The sequence below is a fragment of the Coptis chinensis genome, chromosome 4 (genome assembly GCF_015680905.1).
Source record: "Coptis chinensis isolate HL-2020 chromosome 4, ASM1568090v1, whole genome shotgun sequence".
Lineage (NCBI taxonomy): Eukaryota > Viridiplantae > Streptophyta > Magnoliopsida > Ranunculales > Ranunculaceae > Coptis > Coptis chinensis.
The window spans coordinates 4,518,553-4,531,906 of NC_141459.1; the positions used below are offsets into that span (position 1 = coordinate 4,518,553).

General features: G+C 38.7%; 1 protein-coding gene across 25 annotated transcripts in view; it reads left to right on the forward strand.

The window, feature by feature from the left end:
* LOC147501344 (protein FAR1-RELATED SEQUENCE 5-like) overlaps positions 1-13,354 on the forward strand; it is a 56,543-nt gene that overhangs the window by 27,022 nt on the left and 16,167 nt on the right. The window contains exons 1-13 of one of the 25 annotated variants that reach the window (XR_015221341.1): positions 4,743-7,926; positions 8,698-8,959; positions 9,132-9,370; positions 9,471-9,600; positions 9,748-9,952; positions 10,040-10,402; positions 10,658-10,770; positions 10,874-11,035; positions 11,117-11,210; positions 11,295-11,390; positions 11,477-11,539; positions 11,649-11,711; positions 11,854-11,867. Coding sequence is in view for 1 of the 25 variants with exons in the window: in XM_086606367.1 (XP_086462493.1) it covers positions 11,477-11,539; positions 11,649-11,711; positions 11,854-12,318 (591 nt within the window). In the remaining 24 variants the exon portion in view is untranslated. Of the gene's footprint in view, positions 1-4,742; positions 7,927-8,011; positions 8,211-8,697; positions 8,960-9,131; positions 9,371-9,470; positions 10,806-10,873; positions 11,036-11,116; positions 11,211-11,294; positions 11,391-11,476; positions 11,562-11,648; positions 11,714-11,853; positions 12,467-13,354 lie in introns of those variants that run through there. The other 24 variants (XR_015221343.1, XR_015221346.1, XR_015221337.1 and 21 more) reach the window with 24 other exon arrangements.

A 13,354-nucleotide genomic window follows, 5' to 3' on the forward strand; every position in this document is an offset into this window, starting at 1 on the left:
TAATTTCGATTTTGGTCCACTTACCAATTGACAACACATTTTATTAGATTTTTGTTCACTCTCCAAGTGACAACACATTGTATCCAAATGTCTATCCAAATGTACCCTCAATAATTCCTCCATAAAATTGCATTATTTGGAATAGTAAAATGTGCAGGGAGGAGGGCTTAAAAACCAGACGGGATGTTACATTCCTCGGTCAAAAAACCCGTGACGGGATGTTACATTCCGTCTCGGCATCCCCATACACTATTCTGTCCGTAACTCCTCGTGAACTTCACCTTGTGCAAAAATGAGTGATATTCCAAACTAAAAAATTTTGTTTTTCAAAAAAAGGAAATGAGTGAAACAAATATGAAACGAGTGAAACGAATGTGAAACGAAATTTAAACTAATGTTCCATTTTTGGAAACATACTTAACTTATAAATTTTTAATTTTTTTGCCATAACCTCATTTGTTTTATTGACATATTCATATCAAAACCCGCTAATATACTTTGAAAATAATAAATAAGACAAACAACAATCATGAACAACACCCAAGTCTAACACGTAAACTTCGGTAAAAACTAACTTATAATTTCTAAAAAAAATTGGACATAACCTCCTTTGTTTAATGACATATTCATATCCAAAAATCATCAAAGAAAAACCTGCTAATCAAAAATTCATTACAAACAACAATCCCAAACGCCATAAGACAAGTAATGGCGCACAATTATTACAAACTACATAAAAATATCTCCACTGAGACCTCCTCCCCCTACGAGAAGGCTCGGTCGAAGAGCTCTCCCCCCTACGTCGTTGTCGCCTCTCTGGTTGAGCTTGAGCTTGAGGTACTCCACTTCCAAAGATTCTCCAACTCTTGCACACGCCTCTCGGTTTCGCAAAGTTCGACACGTTCTTCTTGTAAGCACTCAAAACTACGACGAGAGGACTCCATGAAGGACTCACGATGGCATAACCGAGAGAGTCAGAAGTTAAGGAGCTCGACCTTACTTCATCCTGTTTAACAAAACAAATGCAAGTTAGGGGTTATAGTGAATACTAATAATAACAAATCATAAATAAATTCAAATCATACTAACCTCGCTAATCTGCTTTCGAATCAGATCGACAAATCTGCTACCATCTGCGGCATCAGCGGTGGAATAGGTATTCTCATATCTTGCCCCCGAGAAGTAATCATGCTCCAATGCCAAAGGTCATCATCATCAAATATCGTGGAGTTCTTTTGCGGCATCCGAATATCATGAAACACTGGTCCGCGGATCGTGGCAACTCCACTCCTCACGGGAAATGAATGTCGGGCCTCAATGCTCCGAAGTAACCCCCTTCAAAATTGGTGCCCCGGTATAACGACCTAGCAAGAGACCTCGACCAACCCTCTTCCAATATAAGTCATAGTCGCCCGAAAACCGAAAAGTCGTCGTCGCCACTCATTTGGGTTTGCTCTATAGTGTGAAAAGAACAGCGGGGAAGAATATCGAGGTCGGTCATATCCATAGGTGGTGGGTAAGGTATAACAATCTCTCCGGATACTTGCCGCCAACATCCGGTCCCCCAAGGTACCATACGGTGATCGACCCTATAAGTATCATTATTCGGCGAGAAAGAAACCTTGCTCTATGACACATATATGATAGTCTACGGTACTCAACCGTTCCGGAACATCCGGAATATCCGCATAAGGGGTCCGAAGATGAAGGACTCCGCCCGGGGTTGCCACTCAATTCGACTAGCTCCTAAAAGCTCAATCTGGCGACGAGTGTTATGAATATTATGTGATAGGTCCCCATACCCCTCGCTTTCACGATGAAGCCCCATGCTTGAATACGTGGAATCAGTCATGAGTCTCATCCTCTTCCAACCTCTTCAACACGGGATGCATCACACCTAAAAATGCTCGTACCACCAATATCGTCATCAATAGATAAAATACAATATCAATATATATATAAACATGTCAACATTAATAATTAGATAAATAAATGAAATGAAACAATAACTTAATAAATAAGACTTACGGTATAATCCAAACAAAGCCGCACAAATTGCCTTTTAGCGGCTTTCGCCTCAATCATGAGGTCTAGCCACCGTAAAGGTATGCTAAGATGGATTGACCCTACCATAATCCCACATCCCTCTCTACGCCCGAGGCGGCCATCCACCCAATACGTAAATAACTATCAAAGATATCCAAATAATACCGCACCAACAAAGTAGAAGAGGAAGGCACGCGACATACTCGTGGATCGACTCCTCACCAATATGATAGTCTTTTCGGCTTCTCCTTGAGTCTATTCAAATATCTCACGCCGTAAAACCAACTCATATTTATAGCTCCTCCCTTAAACCGCTTCACCGATAATCTCAAAAACTCGTCTTGCTCATCATCTTCAACCAAATCAAAACATTCAAAGAAACTCATCGCCCGTAGTAAAAACTTCTAAAGTTTCATCAAAAGGAACGGCATCTCCATAACCAATTGGGATACCCGCGGAGCATTGTGAAATCAAGAGGGTAATCCCAAGCTCACCCCATGGGAAATGAAATGTGTGGGTAGTTGGCCACCACCGCCAACTATCCCAAACAACAACGCCGATCATTTTGTCCCAAATTACAATTAAAAACTCCCAAATGGTGTGGCGGATATAATATCGGTAATCGCGGACAAAATTAGGATCCGCTTTTTGATTTCATACAACGCCACCACGACATTAACATTTGAAAGTGCACAACGACTTTCCATAAGTGTACTTCCTACATTCAACAAACACTTAATAATGATAAAATTCAAACTAAAATAAACTAATATAAACTAATACAAATTCAAACTAAAATAATAACGACAAATTCAAACTAAAATAAACTAATATAAACTAATACAAATTCAAACTAAAATAATAACGATAAATTCAAACTAAAATAAACTAATATAAACTAATACAAATTCAAACTAAAATAATACGACAAATTCAAACTAAAATAAACTAATATAAACTAATACAAATTCAAACTAAAATAATACGACAAATTCAAACTAAAATAAACTAATATAAACTAATACAAATTCAAACTAAAATAATAAACGACAAATTCAAACTAAAATAAACTAATATAAACTAATACAAATTCAAACTAAAATAATAACGACAAATTCAAACTAAAATAAACTAATATAAACTAATACAAATTCAAACTAAAATAATACGACAAATTCAAACTAAAATAAACTAATATAAACTAATACAAATTCAAACTAAAATAATACGACAAATTCAAACTAAAATAAACTAATATAAACTAATACAAATTCAAACTAAAATAATAATGACAAATTCAAACTAAAATAAACTAATATAAACTAATACAAATTCAAACTAAAATAATACGACAAATTCAAACAACAACAAACTTGATATAAACTAACATAAATAATAATAATTAACTTAAAAAAAAAAATCAAAAACTTACTTGAGATTCCGCCACTCGATTTGCTACGTATTCGGACCGATGTTGACGCTTAATGGTGGGTGGTCCTCGATTTCAATAATAACGATTGGGAAAATTAAACCCAAGTTCATTTAAGTCCTCCTCGCCCACATTACGCGCTTCTCGACGACGATCCTTTTGCCCCTTTTTGGAAATTTTGACATTTCCAAACCATCGGGAATGCTCTTGATGTGGTGAGGTTGGTGGGGATGGGTTGGGGATGGAGAAGTCATTATGAATGGAAATTTGTGTTCAAAGGTTGTGAATGGAGGCTACAAAATCGGAATTTTTACCGGAAATGAAGTGAAAATGGAGCCCGCTTCGCGTCTGTTGGTATTGAGCCATCGACGGGATGTTACATCCCGCCTCGTTATATAAAATATCGAGGGATGTTACATTCCGGCCTCAGATTCAAAAACTCCAGACGGAATCTAACATCCCGTCCGGAGATGTTTTTTCACCAGCATTCAGATCGCACTGTTTTGTTCCGGGTTGGTGATAGAGGGGGTGAAAAGTGAGGAGGTGGCGGTGATAGAGGGGGTGAAAGTTATGACTTGCATTGCAAATGCTCTTATAGGTATCTTTCTTGCCCACTTGCCCGACAAATCACATCACATAGTGTACTGCATGGTCTCCAAAGTCAAGTTTGCTTTGTTTTTTTCTTTTTTTTGCTTTAGCCACAGGTGTGTTATCCTATAGTTAGATCAGAACCCCATACTCTTCTCTTTCGCAACACAAACACTACACTGTACTACTTACAAACCCTTGAAAGATCTTTCTGCTTTCTTACTATAAAAAAATGGCGGAAGGAATTGCTTTTGGCCTTGCTGAGAAGGTTTTGACTGAGTTAGGATCTCGTGCTATACAAGAGCTTGGATCAGCTATGGGAGTCAAGAAGGAACTGAAAAAGCTCGAAAGGACTTTATCCACCATCAAAGCTGTACTCTTGCACGCTGAGGAGCTTGAAGTCCGCCAGCCTCAGGTGAGAGAATGGCTTCGAAGGATCAAGGATGCCGTTTATGAAGCGGATGACATTATTGATGACTTTGCCATTGAAGCTTTGCGGAAAAGACTGGTTATGCAGGATAGCGTCGTCAATATGGTTCGCTACTTCTTCTTCTCTTCAAATCCTATTGCATATCGTTTTAAAATTTCTCATAAAATTAGAGATATTAGGGAAAGCTTAACTGAGATTCAAGCTGATAGGTCCTTTCACTTGGATACGAGAGTTGAAGAAACTAGAGTGCGTAATGCAGAGAGGGAAAACACGCATTCTCATGTAGACGAATCAAAAGTTTTTGGAAGAGATGTCGAGAAAGAGGAGATTGTAAAACTATTGTTGGACTTGAGCGGGGAAGGCAACCTCTCGATCATTCCCATTTATGGTATGCCTGGCCTGGGGAAAAACAACACTTGCTCAATTGGTTTACAATGATGAGAGAGTAGATCGTACTTTTAATTTAAAATTGTGGGTGTGTGTCGGGGAGGATTTTGATGTTAAGAAAATTACAGAAAAGACGATAAAATCTGCCACCAACAGTGAATGTCCTAATTTGGAGATGGACCAGTTACAATCTCGCCTTCGGGAACAACTTAAAGGGAAGAGATTTTTACTAGTTCTGGACGATGTGTGGAATGAAAACGGTGAGAAATGGAATAACTTGAAAGATTTGTTATTAGAAGGTGCAATGGGAAGCAAGATAATTGTAACCACTAGAAGCGAAAAGGTTGCAGTTATAATGGGATCCGTTTCACAATATAAACTGTTAAGGTTGTCGGAAGATGATTGTTGGAATTTGTTCAAGCAAAGGGCATTTGGTTCAGATCAAAAGCAAGAAAAGCCGAATCTTGTGGAAATTGGAAAGGGAATCGTGAGAAAGTGTGGGGGAGTGCCTCTAGCAGCTAAAGCCCTTGGAAGTTTAATGCGGTTTAAGACTGAGGAACATGAGTGGACGAGTATCAAAGATAGTGATCTTTGGAGATTGCCTCTAGAAGAAGTTGGGATTTTGCCTGCATTGAGAATAAGCTATAATCATTTGCCATTCTATTTGAGGCAATGCTTTTCCTTTTGTGCTATATATCCTAAAGGTTGGGTAATTTACAAGCCAGATCTGATCCTATTATGGGTGGCACAAGGGTTTGTTCACACGTTCGGAGAAAATCAAATCTTAGAAGATATAGGTAATCATTATGTCAAAGATTTGATGTGGAGATCGTTCTTTCAAGAAGCAGAACTAGATTACTTCGGGGAGATTCGGACTTTGAAAATGCATGACCTTGTTCATGACCTTGCACAATCTGTTACAGGAACGGAGTACTTCATTGCGCGAAAGGAAACTAAAGGAGACATCCCTAATGGAGTACGGCATCTGCACTGCGTGGAAGAAGATTTGCCAGTTGAGTTCCGAGAATCCTTGCGTAAACATACAAACTTACGGACACTTCTTTTTAACTCGAAATTATCTCTCACTGAGGATATTCTCTCAAGCTTTAAATGCTTACGTGTGCTGGGTTTGCTGGTAGAAACTGGGGAAGTTCCAAGTTCCATTGGTAAGTTGAAGCGCCTAAGATACCTTGAGATTATATCTGACTCTGTTACGACTGTCCCCAACTCTATTACCAAGCTGCAAAGTTTAGAAACCTTGTCGCTTTTATGTAGTAAAATTACACTGTTGCCTGGAGAAATCTGGAAATTGCAAAAACTCAAGCACATTTATACCCATAACGACACTGTGTTAACATACATGCCATCTGGCCTTAGTCATTTAACTTCTATTCGGACGTTAGAAGATTTTTTTGTGGGGAAGGGGATTGGATGCAAATTGAATGAGTTGAATGGACTAATACATCTCAAAGGCCAGTTGAAGATTTTCAATCTTGAAAATGTGAGCAGTGCTAGAGATTGCGTGGAAGCGAATCTAAAGGGTAAGCCCAACCTTGAAACGTTACATTTAGAATGGAATGACGAAGGCGTTAACAGAGTGAAAATTGATTTTGATGTGCTGGGAAACCTCGAGCCACATCAAAATCTTAAAGCGTTGAGCATAAAAGGTTACAGAGATAACAGGTTCCCACGGTGGATGATGGATCCATTGCTCCCAAATTTAGTCGCGATTATTCTCAAACAATGTAGAAATTGTCAAAATCTCCCAGCACTTGGTCAACTCCCATCTCTTAAGGATGTATATCTGGAGGAATTGGATGCTCTGCAGTTCATTGAAGGTGGTAGCGTGGTGAGAAGACAAAGAGAATGGTTCCCATCACTGAAAGAAATTTACCTTATTGCTAACCCTAACCTCGAGAGTTGGGTAAAAGAAGAAGAAGAAGAAGTGTCCCTTCATAGCGTTGTTGTGTTGTCTGTTCGCAATTGCCCCAAATTAAGTACAATGCCAATTCTTCCATCACTTGAACAATTGACAATAGAGAAATGTAGTGAGAAGCTGATGCTGTCATTGCTCAAAGTGAATCCAGAAAAGAACGCACCAACCTCCTCCTTACCCAATTCTTCTTCTCTTGCCAATCTGAAATATTTGGATATTTCTTCCTGCGATGACCTTTTGTCTTTGTCGGAAGATGGGTTACAGAACTTGGCTTCTCTTGAAACTTTGAATATTCAATTTTGCCCCAGAATGACAAGTTTGCCAGAACAAGGTTTAGGGGGTTTAACCTCCCTTGTGTCTCTGAAGATTTCAGATTGTGAAAGCTTGGCTTCTTTGTCTGGTATGAGGTACCTCACTGCACTTCAAAACCTGCATCTTGCCCGTTGTGAAAAGATGCATATTCTGGAGGACGACATGGATGGTCTCACTTCACTTCGTACTCTCGAGATTGAAAAGATCCCTAATTTTGTATCAATACCCAAGGGACTACAGAATGCCACTGCATTAAAGGAGTTTATCATCTTTGATTGTGAGAGTTTGTTGCATGCTTTCCCAGAAGGAATCTTGTTGCCCACCACACTAGAGAAATTGTGGATTGTTAAATGTGACAGTTTGATGAGCTGGCCGAATGGGTTGGGAAACCTCACATCACTTGTGGATCTTTGGATTACTTGTTCCAGAAACTTGCAGTCTCTGCCAGAAGAAATGCGACACCTTACTGCTTTAAAAGTTCTAATGATCGGAGGCTGGGACGGTTTGAAGACTTTGCCGGAATGGCTGAAAAGCTTCACTTCCCTTCGTTTCTTGCAAATCTTTTATTTTCCAAATTTGCTGTACGTGCCAGATTGGATCCATTGCCTCACTGCACTACGAGTACTGGGGATAAGTCAATGTGATGCCTTGACAACGCGATGTCAAAAAGATACAGGTGAGGACTGGCACAAGATAGCTCACATACCAGAAGTCAAGGTCAATGGCATTCGGATACAATAAAAAAAAATCTTCAATGTCCGCTCTCTAGACATTGTCAGCATAATCACTCTTCTTCAGGTATGTCACTCCACTTCCATCCACAACCAACTTAAATTGATAATATCTGTTGTGCTGTCCTTATCCACATGTTTTCCATTACCAGATGTCAAACCTCACCACACTATGATGTATGATAATTCGTTATTGGGGATTGGGAGGGTTCAACGAGTACACCAAATGTTGTGGGAGACCTCTTATGACTCAAGGTCTAAGTGTTTCTTCTTCCTCGAGCCTGCCTTTTCCTCCAGAAGAAGTGCAACATCTTGCACCCTTGCAGAGTCTATCCATAAGAGGCTTGAAGGGTTAATCTACTTTGCCTGACTCGCTAGTAAACTTTACTTTGCTACAAGTTTTTGGTTTCCTAGATGTGTCGCTTGCTAGAAAAGAATGCAGTGATTCTCCCCTCTGAACGAACTATTTTTATATCTGTTTGTTTGCTTGACATATCTATGGCTCAAAGACACAGGAGAGGAGTGGCACCAGATATCTTGGGTCCTAGAATTGAGCTCGATTGAATAAACACACAATGAATTGCCGCCACCAAGTGTGCCTGTGTCATCCTTGTGAACTCATTTTTCTCCTTCAGGGTGTTCTACCAATCTTTTTCACAATCCACTTGAAGTTACTTTTAATCCTCTTCCCGACACTACAAATTGACCTTGCTTTCTCTCCCTCCTCCCCGAGTGAACTTTTCTAATATGACGTTATCTGAATACAAAATGTTTGTTGCTCCGTCATTTTTCCTTGAATATAATATATTCTGATTTCTATTTTATTCTTTTCTGGTAGGTTGTTCGATGTTCTATGGATTGATTAGTAGAGGCTCTTAGTTCATTTGGTCCGTCATATATCCTCAACTTGTTCCAGTTAGTCATAGTTCTGTAATGTGTTTTATGGATGCAATAAAAAGGTCATTCACACAAATTACAAGAGTGCCTCACTTTTGGTTAGAGCAATTGAAAGATCATCAGAAGTATGTCTGGAGCATATTTTGCTATTTCAGTATCTGTAACGCTGAAGATGACAGTTACTATTGCAATTTTTAGAGCTGGTAACAATCTTTAATCCAGAGTACTATGTTGCAAGTGGTTATTATCTTTGAATTTCAGTACTGGAACTGGCCCATCTTGTTTTTTTAAACCATCACCAGTAATTGTTGTATTCTCATCATTTGGGTTACGAAAAAGTGAACTTTTTATTTCTATTCTATTTTCCTGTGATAGGTTGCACTAGTGGGACCTAACTTGGCTGTGTGAGGCATCAAAGAAATTCAATCTGACAGTCTGAAGATGATATCACATTGAGACAGTTCTGTCTTTTTGTAATATGGAAATATTACCATTTAGTCAATTTTCTAAAAGAAGCGGGCAATATCTCTAAATTATATTCCAAGTTTGTTGCTTCCTATGCATTGTATGATGGAAATTAGAACAAAGGTTATTACATTCTGAAGATCGAAAAGGTAATTAGCTTCGTTCTAGAGTGGCTAAACATGTATCCTCTGTGTTCCTATTTCAGAACCTCCTATTTCTAATATTCCGTCCCTCTGAAAATGGTTACAGGTTTGAGCTGAAGCATAGAGACATATTTCTTCCTGATGATATTGTTTCAAGTTTTGAGTGTGAATGTTGGTGTACGTGGTTTCAGTTACCTATGTAACACAGCTACAAGGAGGTCTGCGCTCTGGAATGCGTATGTCATCATGGTTGTCATTATTCTTGGCAATCGCACACTAGTTGGTTAAATTTTGAAATGGGCCTGAGAGAGTGTAACATTGGTGTATATTCTACCAGACTAATCTACTTTAACCAGCAGCACTTCAAAACCTGGATCTTGCAGGTTGTAAAAAGTTGCATATTTCGGAGGACGATATGGATGGTCTTACTTCACTTCATACCCTCATGATTGAAAACATCCCTAATCTGGCATCAATAACTGCAGGGCTACAGTTTGTCATAGCCTTGAAGAAATTTGTCATCAAGAATTGTCAAGGTCTGTTGCAAGCTTTCCCAGAAAGAATCTCATTTCCCACCACACTAGAAAGGTTGGAGATCCATAATTGTAGAAGTTTGATGAGCTGGCCGAATGGGTTGGGCAACCTCCCATTACTTACATCACTTTTGCTTTATAGGTCCTCAAACCTGTCACGGCCAGAAGCAATGCGATGCCTTCCTGCTTTTAAAGTTTCTAACTATAATAGCTTTCATAACTTTGCCAGAATGGCTGCAAAACTTCACTTCCCTTCAAGTTCTTCAAATCTGTGATTTCCAGATTTGCCTTTCTTGCCAGAATGGGTCCAGTTCCTCCCCGCACTACGAGAACTGAGGGTAAGTTGGTGTCATGCCTTGAAATCTCGATGTCCAAAGGATACAGGAGAGGACTGACACAAGATAGCTCATATTCCCAGAATCATCGTCAATCTCATTCAGATACAATGAAGAAAGGCCTCAACGTCCGCTCTCTCATCGTGGTCATCTTATTCACTCTTCTTCAGGTACTTCCCTTTACTCCCTTGCACAGCTTACTTAAATTGATAACATTCACCATCATCATACACCAATTAGCTATCTTTGATTCGTTAAGAAATCTGGTACTCTATATTCTAAATTATTCCTTTCTGGTAGGTTTGTTGAATGCTCTTAAACCAAATTGAATATTTGATGCCTCTACTTTCACTAAAATCTGTCATCAGCACTGATATCGCATTGCTCCAACTTCTTTTGTGTTCTGTAACATGTATTGGGGTTAGAGGTAGAGCCTTTAAAAGACCTTGAGAAGTATGACTTGAGCATCTTTTTGCCATGCGACTTCCCAAGGGTAACAAGGAAGACAGCGACTATTGGATTCTTGAGATGGAAGCAGGTAACAATCTTCATCATGGAGTAGCCCAGTCTAAGGTTTTAATATCCATCCCATTCCAGTAACATGGTTTTTGTGTTGTCATTTTACAAATCCAACCGTGTAGTGATAAGTGAATTTTAAGGGTCCCCGTGGAAACCTCACTTCACCTTGAACCTTTTTGATGCCCAATTTCCCACATATGAAGTGCTTGCGCCCCAGATAGCTCTCCCCCGAAGTCGGGTTCAATTGAATCGGGATACAATGAAGAAACCTCAATAGTCGCCAGGTATCTTTTCATATACATCTGATGATAATCTTCATAAAATGCAAATCTTTATATTACTATTCATAGATCTATTTTTCCCAGTGGATGAATGTTAATTTGGTTTGACCTCAAAACCGCATGATCCTTGCCATGCGGGAGACGTAGGTGGTCAAGAGACTCAAAGTCATAGACTATTGTAAGTTGATCTAATTGTTCTTGTTCTATACGGTGATTTACTTGTGAGTTTACTTGACATGGTTTAAAAAACTTCCTACTGTAGGAACATGTCCGCAGACATTTGTGTTTATGCTGCCCCCCTGGTCCCTCAGGTGATCTGAACGACCAGTATCACTCATCTGAAACTGCAGCTTTTGGGGTTAGTTTTATTGAACAATCTTTGTGTTCTGTTTGGTGGAGTAGAAGTGAATAATTTTGTAAAAAGTGATTTTGCGTCATTTACAGGAACCTTTTGCTGGCCTTTCATGCATCAAGGCATCTGAACCAAAAAAATTTGATCTTAATCAGGTGGGCATGTGGTAAGAACATGGTATGTTATTTTTTATTAATGTAATTGTTGCAGGAGGCATGCTCTGTTAGGTATGTATAATTCAGTGCACTTTAATTAATTTGACAGGATGTGACAGTTGGATCTTCAAGCCTCCAACGTTCTCAAACAAGCCATTTAGACCTTAATCAGGTGAGAGTTTTGCCATTATTTGTATTTCGGTAAAAAAAAATAATTTTAAAAATGGATTGTCACTCTTATTCTCAGGGTTTTAGAAGTAAGTTCAGATAAAATTTGGCTTGATTCTCTTATTTTATTTTATTTTTTGGTTTAGGTTAATCATGTTGGTGGACCATCAGATTCGTGGCTTCCACCTTCCTCGGGATGGTTCAAGCTCAATTTCGTTGGAAGTAGTAAAGAGGTTTGTATGGGAAGCACTAGCAGAAGAGTTGCTGGTTTTGGCGGTACAATTTCAATTAGTGATGGATCTGTCATTAAAGCTTTTGCTGGATCAGCTGGAGAAGTGCCAGCAGTGGATTCAGAAGTTCTGGCTCTTTGGAATGGATTAAAGTTACTCTCCACTCTTCCTTCCAGCCCAGTGTGGATTGAAGGGGAATCTGAACTTGTCATCAAGTGGTTGACAAGGGATATTGATCCACCTTGGAGGTTTACCCCAATGTTCTTCGAGATACAGTCCATTATGTCCAGATTAGTTTTAGGACGGATCTCCCATAATCATAGGGAAGGAAACTCTCTGGCTCATAAGCTTGCAAATGAAGGTTTAACAAAGGACCCCTAACCGTTTGGGATCAAATGCCAAATCTGTAAAATTTGTTTTATATTTTTTGTTTTTCTCCCTTCTGTAAGAGTGCAGAACCATACGTAGTTTATTTAAATTTCATTTTAATGTACATTAGTTCAGAGAAAGGGTACTCATATCCCATCCCATCCCCCCAAAAAAAAAAAAAACTAACTTGTCAGGCTGTTCCGCTCCGTCTCTGTAAGTGTGAGACTTATTAATGAAGTGTGTTACTGAATCTGGAATTACTTTTCTTTACTATAACTTGTATTTTCGGTAAATCTAATTTCAAGGCTAAACCATAAAGTGAACAAAGAAGCTGATCAAGTTAACCGACAGGTTTCAGTGTTTTTAATAATAAATCAATAAGAAGAAATAAAATAAGGTTTTAGAAAGAAGAGGAATGAAAGGAAGAACAAAAGAGTGTTTTTTTCTCCGATCACAACTTACAACGGTTTATAAATGTTAGTTTCACCGTCCTTTTGGAATCGGATGGAAACCCATAAATAGACTATAGTTTAGATTTAAATCATTATAATTTCAAGAGATTATTATTATATATTTGTTAATCTAGAATATAATGTATTAATGTCAAAGAGATTCTTCAGCATTTGTTATCTTGTGGATTTGCATTGCACTGTTTCAGCAACTCAGCTAAGTTTTCTGCCACTTGCGTTTTGTTTTGTTTAATTAGGATTTGTGGGCTGAAAAATAATAAAGGTTACGGCACTTTCACTTTTGAAGGTGTGGAAAAGTTCCCAATGTTTGCGTCATATTTGCCTCCCAATTCAAAAGAAAATCACAGAAATTGAAGAGATACTTGAGGATATCCACCAACTCCCACCTTCTGATAGAACTAGAGCAATTGATCAAAGAGAAAAAAACCTTAACTAAGCTCCTTGCAAACCTCGTACTACATGAAGAAAGTCATTGGACACAAAGAGCGAATACTACCTGGCACCAAGAAGGAGATGACAATACCAAATTTTTTCCCTTGTCTGTCATCATCAACAGACAAAAGCTTAAGGTATCACTA